Source organism: Semicossyphus pulcher, unplaced genomic scaffold, assembly GCF_022749685.1.
Source record: "Semicossyphus pulcher isolate SPU_LCO1_2020_fin unplaced genomic scaffold, fSemPul1.0.p SCAF_28, whole genome shotgun sequence".
Lineage (NCBI taxonomy): Eukaryota > Metazoa > Chordata > Actinopteri > Labriformes > Labridae > Semicossyphus > Semicossyphus pulcher.
In genome coordinates this window covers 7,334,538-7,358,057 of record NW_027211702.1, presented here as the reverse complement: position 1 = coordinate 7,358,057, position 23,520 = coordinate 7,334,538, and the positions used below count along the sequence as shown (strand labels likewise).

The following is a 23,520-nucleotide window of genomic DNA, read 5'->3' as shown; positions in this document are numbered from 1 at the left end:
CAGTGATGTTCAGAATCTGCTGCCCAAACATACTTTATTGTACAGTTTTGTACAGATACTCAATCAGTGTTTTAATCATTTCAACACTTAGTTTAACTGTATGTGTCGTGTAAAAAATCATTGAATGCATTCACATGATGGGTCTAAAATGAGGGTGTCAGAATATAAACATCTCTTTATTGTAATTATCCTCCATTCCAAGGAAACAGCATAAACTAGGACAGGAATATTCAGCACAAATTGCCAGCATCAACACAAGAACACAGGTTTATGAAACCAGCATAGCAGCAGTCACGGAGGGTGCGACTGTGACCCCCGTTACACAATCCTTAGCCCTGCTGTCGAAGGGAGTGCTCTGTTGGTATCTTCATTTTCAGGGTGCTGGGATTGTGACATTTTAAAAGGTACCCAGCCCTTTAACATCTCTCCTCTCAGTGGTCGTACTCGTACTTTTCTTTTTGTGTTGTTGTTTCCTCATTTCCTGTTTCCTTCCTCCTCTTCCTAAGTGGCCGTCAAAAGACTGAAAACTGCTCTTGTGCCCTCTTTTACTATTTCTACACGGACGGCAGGAGACCAGCTGCACTACAGCCTCTATTTTCTTACAATAGTTTACATGCTTGGACTGGAACAGAACTGAAATGTGGGGGAAAACCAAAATATACCGGCCGCCTGCTGCCCCACTTTCTGTTGAGACAGCCTTCTAAATGGGGGGTCACACAATCCCAAATGTTTCATAAGCTACCTTTATTTTAGGCAGGTGCTGTGGTACCATCCATCGTCCCCTCTAGCCCTTGAAGTTGACGTTGAATAGGTCAAGCTGGAAATAATCAATGAAACCAAGACAGGAAGAGTAAAGCTCAAAGAAAATACAGATCAAATGAGTCTCAAAGGTTCAGACAGGGTCGGGGAGAAAAGGAGGAAATATCTCGAGGCTGAAGCTGCAGAATCTTTTAAGTTGTCTGGGCTGAACTTTGTTCCCAGTCTGACCCTGACTGTTTACAACCATTCGAGTATAACGAATCCCTAAAACAGGCAATTATGCACACCGCCTGCAGGCACTTTGCTGCCCCACTTTAAGGCTCTGAGAGGAGCGAGCCACAAAAACCCATTGACTCAAAGCTGACCCTCTTTCCTGCCTCCACCACTGAATCATTTATGTGGGCAGTAATTACATGTGTGAAACTCCTCTTGCAGGACCGCTGGTGTTACACATCATGAACCCGAGTGATGAGCTGTTACTTCAAGGGGTAATCCAATATTTGTTCAGCCTGGGTCCTATCACACACCAGACTCCATTGAGAAAAACAGAGATTTTAGCTCACAGAACACTGGAGTTACTGCTCTACCGCTGCCGTGATAATTGAGTCTTTTGTTATTCTGGGTTAAACAAACATTGTTTTGGATTCAAACTAACCATTAAATATACAAAATGTACAGAATAATATAACTGATGGAGGCAGAGGTGAACCAGCAACTCCCGTATTCAGCAAACTAAAATGACTGTTTATGTTAATGGAGTCTGGTGTCTTTGAAGAGAACGATTTAAAGAAATATATTTCTACAAATTTGTCCCTGTAATTAATTTAAACACCATAACTATGTAAAAATAGAGCCCTGCTGCTTTAGACAAACTGTAATTCCCCATCATGACTTGTTTATTCTCCCACTGGACTCCTGCGTCCTACACTGAGTCATTTATGTGGGCAGTAATTACATGTGGAACATTACATGTGAAACATTACATGTGGAACATTACATGTGAAACTCCTCCTGCAGGACTTGTGGTCTGAACATGACACACAGTGAACATGAGCGATGGACTGTTAGTTAACCCTGATGTTTACTTTGAATACAAACATTTGATGAAAAAGGATAAACTTGTTTACGTGCACGTGTCGAGCGTGTCGAGCGTGTCGAGCGGTTACGGTCCCTGAAAACTAGTTTAGAAAGTTTGTTTTTGTGTCATTTGATAAGTTGGTGTAAATGTTTGTGGTTTTTACAGGGTTTGATTTGTTGAACAACTTTTATGTGAACAAAAAGCTGTCAGTTGTTGATGTGAGTGAACGACAAATCACAGTCAAGTTTTTGCAGATATTTCTATCTGAATAATGACTTTCTGTATCCCAGCATTTAATCCCACCGTGATGTACAGGATGTGTTGACCTTCAACAAACAGCATTTCAAGCTATTTTATATTGTTGTACATAATTTATAGATGACATCAAACCTGAGATCGTCTTTAGATTCTTACGACGGTTTAATGGAGGTTCTGACAGACTGCTGTGGAGCTGCACAGATCTGAGTGCAATACAGCGTTTAGTGTTCCTGTTTAATCTTTCCTTCTTGTGCAATAGTAACCCAGCAATAAATGTGGTGTTGAGTTTAATGTCCAGCAGATTGTGAGAGCTCTGCTTTATATGAATTAATATTTAATTCATGTTGTGTACGTCTTAATTATGCAATACTGTCATGCAATGTTTTTTACTACTTTGAAATGACTCTCCACATCGATCAATAAATACATGTTTCATGAAGAATGTCCGGGTCATTAAAGGTCCAGCAGATATTCAAATTTATTCATTCATATCTTCCTTCATGTAGTTTACACTCCTCACACAGGCTGGTTTGTTCACTTAAAAAAAAACCAGTGCTTTATCCCAAAAACATACAAACGTTAACAAACATGGACGTTTAACGGTTTCACTAAACAGCAGGAGGCACATTCAATTCTTTGGCCTTCACATGTCTTCATTAAGATCACAAATATTTACACTTTGTGGAGAGGCAGTGCTGATGTTCGGAACGTTACTGATACAATCTTCATTTGTAAAACTTCAAAGCTAAATCTCATTATTGCACGACGAGAGTAAACCCTGGCCTTTAAATCAAAAAGGGTTGTTCTGGTCTTTTTAAACCTGGGGCCTAATTTTTGCACATTTTCAGGTCTAAACTCGTCGTAGGAAAAATCAAGATTTGTAATGTCTCCTGTAGATGTGTTCATCCTGCAGCAGTGAAACAGGCTGTAATGGCTGCAACATAATCCTTGATGGGTCAAAGGTCGTCCGCTAAAAGTTCTTGTTGTTTCCACTGACAGGCTCAGATTGTTCTTCTAAGTGTGTGACAACATGACAGAAAGGATCCCTACAGAGATAGACCTTTTTGTTACAGAGGAAGATGATTGTTTTAACCACACACAGACGTTACATCGCTCTCTGCACACACACCAGACTCCATTGAGAAAAACACTGATTTTACCTCACAGGACACAGAAGTAGCCAAGCTTCCGCCGCATTGATCAATGTTGGTTTTTTTTGATACACAAATAAAAAGTTTGATCTGAAATAATCACTTAAAACACAAAAATGACATATTAACACAAACAAAGGACAAATCAAGGCAGCAGTAGTCAAACACCCTTTGTGTCCTGTGGGGTAAAATCAGTGTTTTTATGAATGGAGTCTGGTGTGTTTGCAGAGAGCGATGTAACGTCTGTGTGTGGTTAAAACACTCATCTTCCTCTGTAACAAAAAGGTCTATCTCTGTAGGGATCCTTTCTGTCATGTTGTCACACACTTAGAATAACAATCTGAGCCTGTCAGTGGAAACAACAAGAACTTTTAGTGGACGACCTTTGACCCATCAAGGATTATGTTGCAGCCATTACAGCCTGTTTCACTGCTGCAGGATGAACACATCTACTGGAGACACTCCAACCCTTTTTGAACCTGTGCGTCATTTAGACACTAAAACATGTTAGACATAGGGCTCAGGGTTAAAACCATGAATTACCTTACATTGCTCGTTAATATCAGTTTGTCAGACAAAAATCGTATAAAATTAAACGCTGTTTCATGAAATTTGTCCCGGCGACTGTTGAAAGTGCAGTTTAGAGTATCTGAAGGACTCTGTAGTGTTCTTGCAGTAAGCAGGCAGCAGAGTTGATCTGACGATGAGCACCTGGACGTGTGGAGCTTCACGGACATGAAAAAGGCAGGACTGGTGCTTCTCAGCTTCTGTTGAATCAGAGGAGCTTCATGGTAAATAAAAGTGACGATGAGGCAGCAGCACTGACGGTGAATCACTTCAGTCAACTCATGTACGAGAAGTCAAAGTCAGCAAAGATGTCTTGTTGCTCTGTGGTGAGGACGCAGGCCGTTCGGGGGAGCGTGAGGACGGGTTTGAGGCGAGTGAACTCCTCGTCGAAGTTGCTGACGTCCTTCGCTGCTCTGATGACCGGCAGGAACGGAGGCTTCATCTTTTTGGCCAGGAGGGCGCTCCAGTCCATTCCCTGCTCACAGAGGTTCATAAGGACAGCAGACATTTTATTTGGAATGACTGAAAGGTTACACAAAGGTACAGGGTGCTGTGATGATGATGTTTAACTTTATGAGCTTGTGTACAGTTTAAATATGTTCGGTGGTTTTGGTGGACCTGATAGAGGAATAAAAGCACATTTAAAATATATTGGCTGGAAACTGACCTGAAAGAATTTGTGTCTTTTGATCTGCGCGGCGTCTTCCTCTCCCGCTCCGAGTCTCATCTCAGGATTCTTCTGCAGCAGCTGAAACACAGAGAGAGACAGGACAGCATTAAACACAACCCGGGGATCATTTAGAGGTCTGTACTATAATCCACGTTAGAGGAGGCAAACCTTCTGAATGAGCGACACAGACTCAGGAGAAAGGAAGCGAGGGTAACGCACGTCATCGTTGACGATGCTGTCAAACACCTCCTCCTCGTCGTCGCCTGGGAAAGGAGACTGAGAGAGAGGCACAGAGTTAATACTGTTCTGGAAAGTTCTGTACAAGTAGATCACCTGGAGAACCGAGGTCTACACTGACCTCCCCCACCAGCATCTCGTAGATGAGGACTCCCAGCCCCCACCAGTCCACACAGCGGGTGTAGGTGTTGTCTGTCAGCACCTCCGGGGCCAGAAACTCAGGTGTGCCGCAGAACGTGGAGGTTCGATCCCCATGGCCCATACCTGCACACAGTACAGCCTTACTTAGATATCTCGACAGATTCAACACTCTGAATGTTGGTGCTTTATTTTCACACGAAACAACTTCAACGTCTTCGATTTAAAACGACAGAAAAAAGTTGCATCACTATCTGACTCCCGTTCTCAAATCCCAACGGACAGTATATTAATTTTAGTAAATCATCACTAATTGAATTCAACAATTGTTTGCCCACTTTCCTCCCACTGCAGGTAAAAACCTCGTCTCTCATGAGAGTTTGAGGTTTCATTTTCCTACAGAAGTGACCGTAAATTCCCCGTCTTCTTACCCTCTTTGCACAGGCCAAAGTCCGCTATCCTGACGTAACCGTCTGCATCCATCAGCAGATTATCCAGCTTCAGGTCCCTGACAGACAGACAGACAGACAGACAGACAGACAGACAGACAGACAGAAACCACATTATACTAAACATTCCTAATATGAAGTATTAAAGGAGGGAGTAACTGTTCTGAGAAACTCACCTGTAAACGATTTTGTTCTGGTGCAGAAACTCGAGGCCGAGCAGCACGCAGGACGAATAAAACCTTAAAGAAACAAGAGATGTGTTCACTTCCTGTTTGTTTTCTGCATGTGACTGTGCGGACTGATGTGTGCTCACCACGTCTGCTTCTCAGTGAAGATGCTCGTGTGGATGTGAGTCATGAGGTCTCCTCCAGGTGAGTACGCCATCACGAAGCACACGTGGTCCGCAGTCTGGAAGCAGCCGTACAGGTTCACCAGGAACGGATGCCGGGAGGCGTTTATCACTTCAAAGATCCTCTTTTCACAGACCAGGCTGAACACACACACACACACACACACACACACACACACACACACACACACACACACACACACACACACACACACACACACACACACACACACACACACACACACACACACACACACACACACACACACATTTGATTTCACAGCTGAAGAATAGAAACACGACATCGTAGAGGGAATGAGCAGTGACACCTTAATGATGTAGAAGAATCTGTAGTTTGACACCGACCTGTCGACCTCGTCTCGTGTCACGATGTCTCCTTTCTTCAGCGCTTTGATGGCGTACAGTTTACCCGACTTCTTGAACTCTGCTAGCAGCACCTTGGATCAGTCACAGTGTAAAGGAGAAATGTTTGAATGTGCCTTTCTTGTGGAATACAGAGGAAATACAGGGAGGGGGCTGGAGGACGGCAGGTGTGCGAGTAGACGTGTACCTTTCCAAAGTGACCTCTGCCCAGAACTGAGACACAGTTAAAGTCTTCCATCTGAAGTCCTCCGTCCTTCCTGCAGGAGAACAAAAGTGCATCAGTATTTTGCTATTATTCCCCTCTTTACCATTTTCTAACTCTCTACTTACACTCGTAACATAAATGAAAGAGTATCAATAACTGTAGATTTTTATCCCCAGAATTCAAAAGGCACCAAAGTTACATACGAGGACAGAAACGCACGCCGCACGGTGTCGTGTTGTCACCCACAGGTGCTGCTTCAGCCTCGTTTCTCCAGGGACAAGAACAGAACAGAGACGCTGCACAGAGACACCCGATCCACCCAGCTCCCAGAGGCACACTGACATTACCCATGATGCACCACAGTCAGGTAAAGAACCTGATTTGAAGTCTTAGTTTGGTGCAGTGTTGCTCTGTTTATTAAAATGTCCCTAATATTAATAAATAATCATGATTAATAATCGTGATCTCAACATTGATCAAAATCATTGTGATTGGCTAAAAGTTCTGTCTTCATGTTTGTTTCCTCACAAAGTAGTTCCTGATGCTCAGCGACACTTTGGTTGGACGCGTGACTTCAGAGGAACGAGTTCCTTCTGGCTTCACTTCATGCAGGACGGCGAACATCAAAGTTACTCTTGGTTTGAATGTTCATTGTTAGCGTCCCCAAAGGTAAAGAGATTAATCGTATATTTTACACCATATTTACTTTACATTGATTTCATACAATAACACTGAGTGAGACTCACTGTGGTGTTGGCTGGATGGAGGGCTGTCTCCTGGGCTTTGGGCTCTTGCTCTCAGGAGGAGACTGGAGTTTAACACACAAGCAGAAACAGACTCATTAACAGAATCACTCAAAGGTCACTCAAAGGTCACTCAAAGGTCACAGAAATCTAAAAACTGAATTTAAAACCAAAACAACACAAACACATGTTCACTGCCTCACCAGTGGAGAGTCTTTCGTGCTCTTTCTCGTGCGGTGTGGAGACCGGCCGGGTTGTTCTTCAGTGAAGTTTAGATTGACAGCAGGCTCCCTGAAAAAAACAACGTCACTATTTTAAAATCACTTACACACTGCAACAGTGTCAAAGACGTGTCTGCCTGAGGGTTTCTGTACGAAGAGAAAAGCCCCAAAATAACAAATATACACAGGTACATTTAGATTTTTCTTTCTGCAGCTGGCTCCTCCTGCACACGGTGTCTCTCCTCATGTTGTTACTCTGAGCAGCTTTGCGCTCTCACACTAAGGAGAGGTTAGAAACTAGTGACTTTGTTGTTTCACAGCTAAAAAATATTAAATGTTTTTTCCATTGTTGCTCATCTATCAGGTCCTCCTCACATCTCATCTCAAAGATCTTTTCTATTCAGTCATTTCTGTTCTTGGAAAGCACCATGTCCCTGCCTTTAGAGGCATTTAAAGGGAATTCTCTTCATGTTGTGTGGATGTCAAATCAGCGTTGATGGTAAAAGTATTTAACCGTATTATTGCCATAAAGACAGGAGACAGGAGAAGTGGAGATCTCTCGCTTGTGTAGCCGGTGTGTGTGCCTTCATGTTCACAGATGCATTGCGTGCAGGCAGCCTCCCCCTCAGGGCTCCTCTGCTGCATTGCTTTGGCTGTATCCTCGGTCTGGAATAAATACAGCTAATCATCCGGTCAGTGAAAACATTGTTAAATGTCTCCTCGTCTGTAGTTCGCAGTGTATTTTTTGTAGCTAGTTTTCAGTACAAGCAAAGGTAGAGACGAGGAGCTGAAACAGTTTGTAGTCCTTTCAGCTCCCACATACGACGCTGGGCCGGAAGCTGCAACCAACAGCAACAACTGCACACGTCTTTCACACTTTATAACAACATTCATTTTTCAGATCGAGAGGCGGATGCAAATCTGCTAAACCGTCCTCCAGGATGTTCAGTTCTCAAAAAGGAGTAAAGGTGCTTATTGGGGACTACTTTCAGCAGATTAATCACATTTGGTGCTCCGGTGAGCATCTGGGGCAGCAGGGCCGTTATGTGTGATCGAGTGTGACTGAATGACGGCTGTTTAATAGATATCGGACAAAGATGGAGCTCTGTGGGAAACAGGAAGAAGGTAAATGAGGCTTCAGATATATTCTCTCTGTTTGGGCCCAAACTCAAACAGATCATATCAAATGTCACCACATCTGTCCTTTCATCCTTTCACAGTGCAAGTCTCTCGTTCTACTGTTATACAAGCACTGTGTCGGCATGCAGGTCAGTGATAATGTTGAAGTCGCATCTCTGTAGTGTCACATTTCATGGGTGGGCAGGGAGACGCCCTCGGGTCGTGACGGAGCAGAGGAGACGAATAGCTCTTTCATGGATGTGACACAGAGAAGTTTCTGGGTCACAGTTTCCAAAGACTCTTCCTCACCTCGGAGGAGAAGTGATGGAGGAAACAGAGCCGGGGTTCGGACCGGCTAATGGAGGGCTCATGGGCTCCAGAGAGCTGCAGGGAGGCAGGATGCTCATCATCAGACGACCCCACGTGGCAAAGTTCATGTTCATCTGGGCGGCACGCAGGAAGTCCTTCCCTGAGAGGAGACAAAAAAAAAAACAGGTCAAACCCGAGCAAGAAAAACTTTTTTAAAAAGTGACTTTGCACATTGAAACAAAACCCCTAAAAAAAGAATAACTAGCAGAAATAACTGAGTCGTGCATCTGAATAAACGCTGCTACCTTTTTCTTTGGGGAAGATTCTCCTCTGTCTCTGGAGTTTGGAGCGCCGCTCGATGACAGGATTAATGAAAGTCACCTGGACATGAACACAGGAGGTGATTAGGATTCATGTACAGAACTGATGCAGCTCTGGTTTGGATATCATGTAGGTTCAATCTTAGGTGCAGTTCGTCTGTACAGGTGAAGTATGAAAGCGAGCACCTCGATGAAGAGGACGCCCTGAGGCTCCAGCTGCAGACACATCCCGTGTCGACGGTTATCCAGGAAGTCCTCCAGCCGCAGGAACTTCACTCCGCTCAGCGCTCGCCAGTCTCTCCAGTACACCGCGATCTCCAGCTCCCTCGACTACATCAACACACACACATTGCAAATACTCACACATGTTCACTCATTTCATTCACTGTGTTTTTAAAGGGGACAGGAATTTATATTCAGTAGACGACAATGACAAGTGACACAAATAAGAAACTGTTTCAGCAACAGCCTGAATAATCTTTTTTCCTGAGAGAGGGAGGACGTTAAACTCGTCTTTAAGGGAAACTGGTGATTCAGTGTTGCCCTTTTCTACAATCGTGGGACGAAAAAGTTCCAGATTATTCTTTAAAAACACGTTCAAACTCAAAGCAGCAGACGCAGAGAAGCAGCCAAGAGCATCAGTGCTGTTAAACCTCCCTGTCTGGTCTAACGCACCATTAATTTGAGCTGTGTCGTCTCGGGTCGTTCCCACACAGCCCGGGTGATGTCACATTATCATCAATGCTGACGCAGATTGATGGTGAGACGGTCCTGCTCCAGGTCATCGCTTTGCAGTGAGGAGAAACTTGTGTGGAGGCCCTGAACGTTTCCTCGTCACGACTCTGCATCACTCATGTCCGTGCAGAAAAGCTTAACTCGACACCGCCAGTTAATGCAGGCTTTATGTTCGAAATGTCTAATCTCCTAACTCACCATGGGATAACCTCGATGACATCATTATGACATCATCAGGGTCTTTTTCTGAGACTTGAAAAAGATCTGCCAGAGCCACAAAGGACGATGTAAAACTGTGTGTGTAAAGTCAGCGACCTGTCCTTTAAAATGTCTTTATAAATAAACACAATAAGAGGAAGGACCTTGAATGCATCGTCGTCGTCTTAAGCAGAGATGCAGCTGTGTGTTTCATGTGTTTAAAGCCAGATTAGAGCAAATGTCAGAGGATTAGCAGCAGGATTACAGGAGCGGAGTCGGAGCTGACAGAGGATCAAAGACAGACTTCAGTGACGGAGGAGATGTCAGAGCTCCGTGTTATTGATCTCTGCCGACAGATGTTCACCATTACGACTGATGGGGACGTCATGTGGCAATAAGAGTGTGTGCGACACCACACCGTGCTGACACACTGCTGTTTCAGGCTGTAGTGAAAGGTGTGATATACATTCATGTTGCATTGAGTTGTGTTTGGGTTAAAGCGACTGACCCGTTCCAGTTCGATGCTGAAGCTCTGTCCCCAGGCCTCGTTCCCCGGCTGTCTCCAGTGTGTCCGCCCCGCGATCCGGCTGTCCACCTTCAGCACCACGCACACCTCAGCTGAGACACAGACACAAAGTGATGCAGGCGCTGACTCGCACACATAACATCCACTCAATTTGTTTCATGTCATTAGGACCAGTTCTTTCTTTAACACCTGATACTGAATCATTCACTTTCCTACAATCACTGAAACTTGTTCTGTCTCAAACCGTGTCTCATTGTACAACAGAGGGTTGAAGCACCTTCACGCCACACACATGTAGAACATTTAAACAGAATAAACATAAACGTCATTCAAACCCTGAAAAGGTGAACAGGTGCACGTCAGCAGCAGGATCCTCACACAGGTCAGTACAACAGGTTCGTCTGAGAGGTGACTTACAGGACAGCTCGTCGGTCTTGGTGGTCTTGCCGTTGGCGCTGCGTCCCGATAGGCCGGATCTCACCTTCAGGGACTTCCCGTCTGACGGGGTGGCCGAGACGCTCGTCACGCGTCCGCGACCCGGGACGGACTCCAGCAGGTCCTGGCAGCCCATCAAACACACCTCCAACCGACCTGAGGAGAAGTTGTTCCGTTTATCAGAAAACATGAATCTGTTCTCAAATGTTCTAGAAATAAACATAAATATATATTTTAAAGATATAAAAGCTACCTGTTAAACTGGCTGGCTTGAAGAAGGAGGAAGACGAGCAGGAGGACGGAGCTTTTGTCTGCTTCTTCGGTGTTCCAAAAGAAGGCGACGTTCCCGACAGGAGTTCCTCTCTGATGACGGCATGTTTGGGATGATCCTGAGGCAGCTCATCTAAACGCCGGTCCAGCGAGAGACGCAACAGATCCACCTTCTGAGACGATTCCTGCACTCGAGCCTGAGCCTGAGGGACGCACAGACACAGTTATACTTATTTTAGAGCTACACACACAGCACTGCTGGAGAGAGCAGACTCGGTTCAGAGAGTTTTAGAAGGAAAATTCAACTTTCAATGTAAAGATGTGAACAGCCTCAAGGTCTTTATCGTCACATCTAAGCTGTTGCTATAACTACACCTGCAAAAAAATACACAATTCTTACTTTTTAATCCAAAAGAGAATAATAATAATAATAATGTATATTTGTCACTTTATTTTTTTACAGTCTGTAATCTTGGCTTCCCTTCGTTTCCCTTCGTTAACCAGCGGACGGACATTAATAACAGCCTAGCATGCCGCTAAAGCCAAAACAAAATCCACATATTCTCTATTAGCCGATGAGCAGCTACAATAGTTAGCTAGCTACCTTCAGTGTGCATAAACACAGGTCAAAGGTCAAAGGCGTGCATTCTCAAACACCCTTATTCTCTCACCATTTCTGTCAGTCAACCTCCTGCTTTTGCTGATTGTTGCAGCATCACCTGGCTGCTAAAGGTCCATAACTACCTGTATGCACAGAGCTGATACAGGCCTGACACCTGTTAGAGGGGATCATCCAGCTGGTACCCACCTCTGCCAGTATGCGGCGGTCCTGGATCTTCCGCACGCTCAGCTGCCTCACCACGTTTTTGGCTCCTTCAGCTACGGCCGATTCAATCTTCATGTGATGCATGAGTTCAGCCACACGCAGCTCCAGAGAGGTGATCGTCTCATCAGGCTGACCTGAGGGCAGGTGGGACAAGTCAGAGAGTGAAGAGCTTCTGTGCTAAAACAAGTCGAGGATTTTAGGGATTATAAGACCTGCACGTGTACAGTATGTGTATTAAGGTTTACCCTGTGAGCCTTCCCGCTCTCCGTCCCTGGATTGACTGACTTTGATGATCTGCATCCGCAGCAGCTCGATCTTAGTGCGGCTGTCCTGCAGCATCTGCTGGGCTGTGGACACCATCTTCCTGTCCTGGAGGATAAAAAGGACAACTACAGACCTCCACATTGTTTTCCCTACGCTCAGATTAACAGGTCCAACAGGAGAGTAAGAAGGGAAAGCTTTGCATGCTGCTGCTTTTGTGTAGAGACAAGAAAAAGTACTTTAACCAAAAGAATTATAAATGTATAAAAACAAACACGTGATCCAGCAAAATAAAGTGAACGATATCTCACCACAATTTACCGCATTGCTCAGTATCTTAGGGATGCTGTTGGAACACAGTACCTTGACTGAGCTGTTGGAGTAAGTCTGGATCATGTTCTCAGCTCCCTGTTTGACCTTTGTCTCCATGGTCAGCTGTTTCTTGAGGGTCCGGACTCGACAGGCCAGAGGTGATGTGACTTCTTCCCACTGACACGACTCTGCTGACTGGTGGTCGACTTCATCTGAGGAGCCTGCGTCGAAATAATCACAAGAAATGTCTGAAAACAGAACTGCTGCGATTTTTTATTTACAACGCATCTTTCAATGTGATGGATTATCCTTTGGGACACCACGGTCTCTTCTAGAGACGCTTTCAGTCTCTCGATTTTCCAGGAAACACCGGCTTTTAGTGGATGTGAAATTTAGACAGTTTCCTCTGCTGGCGACATCAGTCATCACATATTTGTTCTCACTCCTCCCTCTCATATTGTGCACCTCTAAATAAATATTGTGTACACTCTGCTCTCCATACATTTTAATAAACAGTATTGCATTTAGGCCTTAAATATTGTGTAAATATCCTCCTAAGCGTTTAAAGCCTGGACATTAACATACAGCCTTAACAGGTTCTCTTCATATGTCGTCTGCAGGAAAGCTTTGGACAGTCCGAAACAGAAAAGGTTCCTCCTCCAGGGAACAAGAACCTGCTGAGTATTCCTTACAGAAATCTACCTTAAGTTTATCCTTGTAAGACTTTGAATGTCCAGCTCACTGTACACAGCGCTCCCTGAGTTTTAGATCTCATCAGAACCATCGATCCTCTGGGGACAAACAATATCCATAAAACAGATTGTACACTAATATCTGTCTCGATATCTCGCTCTGGATTGATTCCTTTTTAGGATCTGTATTTCCTGTGTCCTCTCTCTATGTCAGGATGATAAAGTTCAGGAGCTGCTTCTTCCTCAAACCACAGTCCAGGAAATGATTGAGATTTACCTGAGGTGCTGTCCTTCTCTGTCGCCATCGATCTGGCATTGAGCTCCTGCAGCTCCCAGTGTAACTTCTCCAGCTTGCGGCTCGAGGCCTTCAGTTGGCCCTCCACGTTGGCTGCACTCTTGCGGTTGGTGACCGCTCTCCGCAGCCTCTCAGCCGCCTCCTTGATCTTCAGCTCCCGCTGGATTTCCTGCCTGAGGAGAGTTCGAGCGTCCTCCAGACGCTGCTGAAACTTGGGGTCGAGGATATCCCCCTCGTCCAGCCCCTGCAGGTTCCCACTCTGCATGAGACGTAACAGACGAGTCAATCTCTGATCAGCGGGGTTGTTGCCTTTATATTTCTTTTTGTATCATGTTATATGGTATCTAATCTTAATCCTAACAAATGATCACATATGTTGGAGTGCAGAGGTGCATTTAGTCCCACTGACACACTCAGAAAGGAGAACCTCTTGATTTAATGGGAGTTGCAGAGGAAGTGAATATTTCAGGAACAAACAGTAAATCAACAAAGGATCAATAAATGACACAATACTTCCCCCTTGTGGATGAAGGTCAGTATAGTTTCATACTGCACTGTCAGGGCACCGGTTATAACAATAACAATAACCAGTCACCAGGACTTCTGCAGATTATATAATCAAGTAATTGTTTCTTTAGTCCAACTCCAGGCACATTGTTCTTCATCATTCATCATGTGTTGCGTCACCGTCAAACCTCGCCGCCCTGAAGTGACTCACTGATTTTCTTTTAATGTAATATTTAAACTCTGTGAGCTCCAGAAACAAACATTCACCTGCTTTTTATAGATACAAAACTGAACCTTACAGACGCATCAGAACAAGACTAAGGACGCACCGATCCAGTACTCCAAAGGGATCTGATATCGTGACAATCTATTCATTTAAATTTGACTTTTATTCCTATGTACTACATCTTGCATCAGTCACCTGTCAGGTGACCTTTTTGCTTCAGGGAAGAAGAAGCGAGCTGCACCGTCTGAACGAAGTGACATGTGTTTCTAGATGTTTAACACTTAGTACACCAACAAGTTCTACAGCCACTCGCAACATCTGATTCTGAATCAGTTGTTTGATTTTGTAGTAAAAGAGAGAACAGCGAGTTCTCAAGTGCTCGTGAATCGTGAAACTAGAAACCAAAGCAGAAAGAATCTGTGGTTTTTCCAGGATACAAACACGATACGTGACATGACGGTGTTGATGCTTGAAAAACAACATGTTTAAACCAAGAGACACCGAGATGATCACACCTGAGGGAGATAAATGAGGAGAAGTTTGAACGTTGGTGATTCAGGAGGGACACAGGTGTCGTGTAAAACATGCAGAACAGCAGACAGACATAGAAACTAAGAGTTATAGCTGACATCACTCTTTAATAGTTGAAGAGTTTTCATATATCATGCAGGCGCAATTAAAAGTGAAATTAAGACCGATTTTTGACCTGAAAGAAAAATGTTCAGACTCCAGTTCAATAATGACGAACTGAGCGAACACAAACAAAGCTGTCAATCAGAGAACGCCTTATTAACCACAAATTCCTTTATGATTGGATCTGTGCATAAAGGTGATAAATCAGGTTTCCATCAGTTGTGTGGTTTTGTGCCAACATGTTTTATTAGTTAGAAGAAACCGTTTCATGATGCCTTCGCCTAAGCTCGATAAATCAGACATTTTAACTGCTGACTGTGGAGTGGTGAAGTTCAGGTCATTCATATCTGAAAACAATATTAAAATAATAACTTCATATTTTATAATTATAACCAAGAATCCAAAATAATGACTAAGTATCACATAAATATAACTTAATGTAAGTAAATATCTTTAAGCTCAATAATTTAATGGCTATAATTTATTATGAAGATAATTATTAATTAAAAAACATCTTGTTGGTGGTTAAAGATGATTTTTGGGACATCTTTCTCTTGTTGATAATCCGACATGCACATTGTTAATTTATTTACTGTTTTCCTTTTTACCTTTTAGCCTAATTATGACACTTTAAATCCTTTTAGGGTGAATTAGAGCCCAAACAATTAGTCGGATAAAGGAACATAATAAGCACAGATTTTGATAATTAAAGTATTTTTTCCTGCAGAAATACAAAAGATTCCCTTTAACCTGTTGTTATGTTAACGTGAAGGTTTTAGACTCTGCCAGAAAGAAACAAGCTCTCTCCTGACAGTATCTTGACTTTAGAGAATAACTGACCATTAAGTATTAAAGAAGAAATCACAGATAGCATAGATCAATAATCAGAATCCCTTCCTTAATTAAAGTTACACAATAATTGGCTATATGGAAACAACAAAGAAATGTTAATTTACAGCATTTCGTTAATGACAATATTTGATTAGGTTAGCTTTAAGATCTTGCTTTAGCTTCTTATATATTATCTAGACAAGCTAATAACCTGCACTTAGATCATTACTCCTTTGCTATTAGTAAGCAGCTTTATTACAGGCCCACAGAGACAGTCTTTTGTGTGGGAATTACAGGTATCTATACTCAGAGACACACCTCCTGCCAATCACAACAAGTGCACCACCTAAAAGACAATGAAACTAGCATTTTTACACGAGAAATATCTAAAATTATTTACTTTAATCTGACTAAACCTGCGGAAAATAACACTTTTTTATATTTTTGTAATATTTCTAAATCCTCAAATGCTTTTTTAAAAATAGAAGGTCACATTTTAGGCTAAAGAAACTCAACTCTGAATTCAAAACATCTTTTAAGGGCTTCCCAAACAAATCATATTCAAATTCTGAGCTAACCTTTATTTGAATAAACCCTTTAAGGCAGAGACTGGATGTTCCCGACTTTAACCCTCCTCTATGAATGAAACTCAGTCGCTAAAGTTACAGTTATTAAAGGTTTTTGTCTGACCAGCACAAAGGGAGAGGAACTATGAGGAGAAGCAAACAAGACAAACAGGAAAATCCAGAACACCTGTCTGTCAAAGTAGCAACTGATAAGTGTTATTTAACGAAACTATACTGAAGGTTGGGTAATAATAAGTGGTATAACGTTGGCACATAATGTTCACAGGTTAATTAAAGTTAATTTGAAGAATTACAAAAGCTAATAATTTGACTTTACCTGTAGTGCTAAACCTGACATCATGGCTGTCAGGTGTCCGTGAGCGTCAACGTCCGCTCCGCCGGTAGCTCCCAACGGTCTTCTTCAGGCCGCAGACTCGGTTAAAAAGCTCCAGAAGGGACGGCACGGCTCGCTTAAAAGTAAACTGACAGCTTCATGTGAAATTCAACGTCTGCTAAAGCCGCTCACAGGCACTCCACGCGGCTGTTCGTGTGTTTATCATGGAAACAAATCTGAGGGAAAGTTTGAATTGAGTTTAACTGCGGCTCGACGAAAAGCTGACGTCACATGACGGCGGCTGGATTGGTTGGCCGGTGGTGATGACAAGACGGTGCAAGAACCAATCCGATTCGATTATTCCATGCACCTGCTGAAATTGCCTTTTATACATAACGTGTTATACATTAGGGAAGAGAATTACATGTAACTGAGATAAACAAAGAGTGTAAAAAAGGGAAAATGACATTTTCAATGTCTTTTCAATGATTTCAAAATGTAAGTATTGGTTCAGCTTTATTTTATCTACTATCGAGCACTGAAATCTACTGAACATTCTAAAACCCTCACATACCATTCTCATTTGCCCTCATTTGTTGTGTGTAATGTGTGTTTTGGAGATGCCTTGACTCTGTCCGTACACACATATGAAACCTTTTTTGTTGTTGTTGCCTATCCTGAGCAAGACTCCCTGGTGAGGAGGAGTTTTTTATTAGTTAGTATAGTTTTACATTGAAATTAATGAAAAAAATGTTCCTCGTATGCTTGGGTTAATCTTCTGTAGACATTATCATTAAATATTGTTTTTTACAATGCTATTATTGGTCAGGTTCCAGCTTTCCTACTACGCATCAACAAAAAGTATGGTCTATCTAAAAATAATCTTAAAATAATGAATTACTATCTTAAAATAATGATTTGCTATTTTATAATAATAGCTAAGTGTCAAAAGTAGTGGCTCAGTATCTCAAAATAATGACTTAGTATCTAAAAATAGTAACATAATATAAAATGATTCAGTATCTCAAAGTAACTAATTACGGTAACTCTTTAAGGTCAATAATTTAATGGTTATGATACATCATTAAGGTATTTATTAATTAAAATCCCTTTTAAATACATTGTTTTGGTTAAAGATGCGTAATACACCATTTTTTTCTCAGTGAAAAATGATTCAAAAGAAGCATGGTATCAATCAGTCTACAAAAATATGTTCAACAGTTTCCATCACAATAACAAACAGAGCACCTGGTGCTTACGGTTGGCAATTAATTACTCATTTAGCTTCACACTAAATGCACAAGCAGATTGAGCAGATTCAAGTTTCCAGTATCTTTGAATTGCCGTGTCGTACTCCGGCCAGCTGGGGGCAGTAGAGCACCATAAATGTGTTAGCTCACCAAGTGCCACAGAGAGAAACAAGCGTGCAAAGCTGCGCTCATTCCTCCTTCTCGTGTGCTTGAAGACACGCACTCTGTGAAAGGTGGAAGTAACTTTTATCCTCCAGAGAAGAGTTAAAAACGACCTGGGATATAATTGTGGTCTAAAGCGTCACGACAAAACGATAACCATGTCGGCCTCATCGGCGAAAGTCAGCAGGAAGGAGAATTCAAATCACGACGGAGCGGACGAGACCTCTGGTAACGTTAAGGAATGGCGGTTATCCTGTACAACGCCATTTTCATTTGTTTATCGTCATTTTGTTGTCTTAAGCGTAGTTTGTTTTGTTGTTTGGGGTCAAAATGATGATATGTTAACGTAGGGACACTTAAATTAGCCTTTACCTCCATATAAACAGTGGAGCTAAATGCTGTTGTGCAGGACTGTTGGAGCATGCTAACATAGGCTAACAGGGTAGCCAGCGTGAAAGGTTAGCTAGCTATTAGCCTACATTAGCTACTAGTTCACATAAAGGAGAACGGTATTTTCACTGCCTCACGTGCATTAAGAGCGATGATGTGCACTTATAGATCATGCAGAAAGTTCGGGAAGTTTGTTGCAGGGAAGTATTGATAATATCGCGTGCAGGCGTGCGTTTCCTCATGCACGAGCTTGACGATTGTTTGCACACATCATTAGCAAGTGCAGCATTCCCTGTATCCGTTTTTCTCCAGACAGGAGAGGCCGAGCACAGATAACGTTAGCTGTACTGTGAAACATAAGCATGCTTGCGAGCTTTTGTGTGCATGCTACCAGTTGAGCTAAATGTAAACAAGCGCGTCATAGTCATTTATATAGCTTAAATCTTGCAAACAGGTCGAGTTACTAATGTTAATGTGTGTTTTGCGTGCTTAAATAGGCGATGTTGGAGCTCGCAGTGTGTTAATATCAGTTTGAAGTAGATAGCATGTCCCGTGAAAACAGCGTTTAGCCTCTCATTCAAACTGGGCCGCCTTTAGCTGCAACAGGAAGCTCCAGACTGCAGGAGGCAGAGGGTCTGTGTGCCGTAGATCCAACACACACTCACACACCAACCAAAACACACCACTCCTGCAGTCCCGCGTTATTTAACAGAGGAGAGGAGAAACGGGCTTTTTTCTGTACTATGTAAATGATCAAACCAAAGTAATATAAGATTAAAATAAGATATATTTAATATATATTGTCCGCGAGACCTGTAAAATAGTAATATACTGCTGAAAAATGTAAGGAACGTCTTTTTACAGGTTCTGTATGGTATACAGAATATGTATATTGTGTTTGCTAGCTCATGTTAAACGTTCAACAGATGCACCCATACGTGTTATTTCGGCCAAACATTGTTTTATAAAAAGCTTTAAAAATATTTTGTTCCACATTAATTCTTTTTAGTTTTGTAGATGTGAATCATATAGACAACATATTTTTATTATTTTTTAAATCTATAAATAACGACTTTTAGCATGAAAGCTGTTGTTTTTTATTTTTATTTACAAAGTTAAGGTTAATTATTAAAGTTAAGTTTATATAAAGTTATCCTGCGCTGCATTTAGATGTCACGTTGGATGACAAAATTTACACCAAGCAAAGTTAGCTTTTGTTGTTGGATTGAAATGGTGATTACTGCTAATTGGACAGATCCAATAAACTTCTGCAGATAAAGTAAAGTGAATTTCAGATGCAAGTTTTCACTTAATGTTGCTTTAAATAATATAATTTATGATTTGATAGATTTGTTTGTATTCAGAAGAAGCTCCTTTTTAGAGATTCAATCATCCTTAAATATATCCTATTAAACCAGTTTATATTGCACTGCTGTCTTTGTCCATTAGTCAAAATATGCTGTCGCATCAGGTCATGAAACACATTCAAGTGAGGTTTGCAATATTTTTAAAGGTTAATATTTATGTTGTCCTTTAAGTATAAAAATGTCGTATTGGTTGACGCGTCAAACCCTGTTGGTAAAAACACGTTTTCCTTTCTTTGCAGAAAAAGAGCAGCAGGAAGCAATCGAACACATCGATGAGGTCCAGAATGAAATTGACAGGTGAGTTTGGATGTTGTGATGAATGATGTAATGAATGGTGAATGCATGGAGATGTTTTATTTTGTTCTTGACATGTTTTTTATGTTTTTCCTCCTCAGACTGAACGAACAGGCGAGCGAAGAAATTTTAAAAGTAGAGCAGAAGTACAACAAATTACGCCAGCCGTTCTTTCAGAAGCGATCAGAACTCATAGCCAAAATCCCCAACTTCTGGGTCACAACATTCGTCAACCATCCACAAGGTAAAGTATATACTAAACGTTATTATTTATGAGTCTGTGTGGTGACTTTTATTCGAACTGCTCTGTGCTTTTGTCTGACCTGTAGTTTCAGCTCTTCTGGGGGAGGAGGACGAGGAAGCACTTCATTATTTGTCGAGGGTGGAGGTCACTGAGTTTGAGGACATCAAGTCGGGATACAGAATAGATTTTGTAAGTTGTCATGTTCACTTTGCATTTGTAAATTTTTTATGTCATGCTGTGCACTGATACAAGTGTGTTTTTCTTCTGTAGTATTTTGATGAGAACCCGTACTTTGAGAACAAAGCCCTCTCCAAAGAGTTTAACGTAAACGAGAGCGGAGATCCTGTTTCCAAATCATCTGAAATCAAATGGAAAGCTGGAAAGGTTGGTTTGCCTTTTTTCTTTGACTTGCTTTGATATAATGAAAAGTATTTTATCTCTTTTTAATACTACAACACACTCTGATCAACCTAAAATGTAACGTTTACATTTTCCTCCCCAGGACCTGACGAAGCGTACCGGCCAGTCGCCGAACAAAGCAGGGAAGAAGCGGCAGCACGAGGAACCTGAGAGCTTCTTCACCTGGTTTACCGACCACTCAGACGCAGGAGCTGACGAGCTGGGAGAAGTCATCAAGGACGACATCTGGCCCAACCCGCTGCAGTACTACCTGGTAGGCAGATCAAGCAAGAGATGCTAATTATTTAAGGCACTTAGCAACTAATTTTGCTGCCCAAAGTAAATCTTTAGTGACCGTAAAGTATGAGGATAAAACTTGGTGGTCACAGAGTAACTGTGTGTAGAGGGATAAAAGGTTTATTTTACTTATTGGTTCCTTATTGGGGAAATTCACTTGTTACAGCTCAAAGTAAAGGATCAGTGGAAAAGTGGAAAGTTAAATAATATGCTCTGTAATAATGCAGCATCGCACATCTCTTGAATGCTGTCTTGAAAAAGTAAAGCCTAAATTAATTTGGAAACATTTTTAGCACTTCGGTCCACGTCGCAGGGACCGGATGGAAACACTGGCCCATTTAGCCGACTCCTCCAGATTTAATATTAATTATAATATCAATCGATCAATCGAGGCCTTGTTTTAGTCTTCTTTGTTGTGAAGTGTAGCTCTATACTAGTCATATAGATTGCTGCCTATCTAAGTGAGGGACTGGCTGGAAGACGGCAACAATGAATGGCTGCTAGATATTGGCAAAAATTCTAATCAGTTATTTTTTGGTCAATATTGACGTCAGGATTATTTAACAAGATTACTGGTCATCTCGGCTCGGGCTGAACTGAACATGCCAAAGTCTGGCTGAGAGCATTCACAATGAATCAGGCAGACTGTAGACGACAAACCAGGTGTGATTTCAGTGGACGAGAGCTGAGCAGGAAAGTTAGGTGAGAGAATCCCGCACACAGAAACGGATAAAACAATGTGATCTGGACGAGGAGCTGATAATCTGCCATCCTGTCCGACGGTTTGTTTTTCCCGTGTCAGCAGGTCACACTGCACTACAGTAGGATTCATGGGTTATCCAGGCTTGAATGAAGGCAGTAACTCATCACTCGTAATAAAACTGCTAGTAAAACAGATGTATGAATGTTCCCAAGGTCCCTGACATGGAGGATGAGGAAGGTGACGGCGACGATGACGACGATGAAGAGGAGGGTCTGGAAGATATTGATGAGGGGGAAGAAGAGGAAGGTGAAGATGATGACGAGGACGGTGATGGAGAGGATGGAGAGGTAAGGATAAAACACACATTTATCTTTAGAGTGTTGAAAAAGAGTTCAATGGAAACCTGAATATGTTCGACTGTTTCTCAAATTAACTTTCAGATTTTGTTTCAGGATGACGGTGAGGATGATTAATCGTCTCGGCTCACACCTGTTCCCCGTCCTCCCTCTGAGATCATCCTACAAACCACGGGAGCAAAATATTTAGTTTGTTTTTTGGGGGAGGGGAGGGATTTGTACAAAAATTTCCTGTGTCGTCCGCATGTCCATCCTCCTCCTCTGCAGCCACAGCGTATCCATGACGACCGGCTCCATACACAGCAGGTCGTCAGCAGACACGGTGGGGGTGCGGCAGGGCGGGGGTCGGCTCCTGAAGTCTCACCTGTCATTGTTTCCCTACATCTCCCAAAGACATGCAAAAGAATAAAAAAAAATTTGTAGCATTCTGCACGTCATCCTACGTAGATTTAAAATACGTACAATAGCAATTTCTATGTAAAATATGAATTCTGTTGAAGTTGTGAGTTCAATAAAAAATAAGCCATGGTGCAGTGATAACTTAATCATAGCATCCTTAGCCACTTTTATATATATAAATGTATATTATAATATATCCAGTGGTGGGGGACTAAGGCTTATTAGAAGTTGCATTTTCCTTTGTGACTTATTGTACTAATGGAACTGATTGAAAGCACCAGCTTGTTCCTTTCAACCATTGTAAATGTTTTTGGGAAGTTCATGTATCTTAGTAAGACCGTTGTTAATTGTACACAGTTTAAAGGGGAGGGGTGGTGTGGTGGGGGCTGCAGGGCTTTGACAACAACTCTGGACGTCTGTTGGAGAATTTCTTTGTTTTTCAAGCACCCACAACAAACGTTTGAAATGTACATTTTTTTATAAAACAACCTAAAATTTTGAGCTTGGCTTAACATTTTGAAGATGGGAGATGAAAAGGTTTCTGTGGAGTCCTCTCTGTGGAGTCTGCAGCGTTTCTCCTGTTCTGCTGGAACCTGTTCACATTAAATTAAGTGTACCAGTTGCTTTGTTACAATAAATAAATGTATACATGATTCTCCGAGTGCTTTCATCACATTGTGGCATTTCACCGTGCTTTGAACTTCACGTTTTACCTTTGATATTTCCAAACTATGAAAATTACACTTTTAAAGTAATGCACAGCAGTAAGCTATTATCAAGAAGAAGTGACTTAGACAGTATGTAGACCAAAGACAAAACAGACAGGTGTGTTTGTGAGTTAAAATATGACCCTCTGGCAAAGCTCACAGTCCCAACAGACTCTTGGAAGGCAGCTTCAGTCCATGTTATGTTATTTGCTTTCATTGATTATATTAGGATGTTGTTGTAGAAAAAGATAAAAACTACTGGATTACTGATGTAAATATAACATTAAGTTAATATATTTTTAGTGCTCCACACTTTCTTGCAAGTAGACTTCAAAACACTGACTCACA

At 42.1% G+C, this 23,520-nt stretch overlaps 2 protein-coding genes across 2 annotated transcripts; one reads left to right on the top strand and one right to left on the bottom strand.

Moving 5' to 3' along the window:
* Window positions 1-3,692: 3,692 nt before the first annotated feature.
* On the bottom strand, window positions 3,693-16,822 carry pkn3 (protein kinase N3). Its single transcript, XM_069677144.1, has 22 exons — window positions 16,608-16,822; window positions 13,490-13,766; window positions 12,572-12,741; window positions 12,193-12,316; window positions 11,930-12,081; window positions 11,105-11,324; window positions 10,834-11,007; window positions 10,399-10,508; window positions 9,144-9,287; window positions 8,943-9,018; window positions 8,638-8,797; window positions 7,192-7,279; window positions 6,992-7,053; window positions 6,228-6,297; window positions 6,023-6,114; window positions 5,621-5,797; window positions 5,484-5,546; window positions 5,290-5,366; window positions 4,842-4,984; window positions 4,652-4,759; window positions 4,481-4,561; window positions 3,693-4,288 (listed from the first exon to the last, which is right to left on the bottom strand). Exons 1-22 carry the CDS (start codon window positions 16,629-16,631, stop codon window positions 4,088-4,090), a joined length of 2,793 nt encoding a protein of 930 aa, XP_069533245.1. The 5' UTR covers window positions 16,632-16,822; the 3' UTR covers window positions 3,693-4,087.
* Window positions 16,823-18,032: 1,210 nt separating this feature from the next.
* LOC138605087 (protein SET-like) lies at window positions 18,033-23,110 on the top strand. The gene is made up of 8 exons (XM_069677172.1): window positions 18,033-18,244; window positions 20,013-20,070; window positions 20,169-20,311; window positions 20,397-20,500; window positions 20,582-20,695; window positions 20,814-20,984; window positions 21,923-22,057; window positions 22,163-23,110. The coding sequence occupies exons 1-8, from the start codon at window positions 18,175-18,177 to the stop codon at window positions 22,181-22,183; spliced, it is 816 nt and encodes a 271-aa protein (XP_069533273.1). The 5' UTR covers window positions 18,033-18,174; the 3' UTR covers window positions 22,184-23,110.
* The last annotated feature ends 410 nt before the right edge of the window (window positions 23,111-23,520 follow it).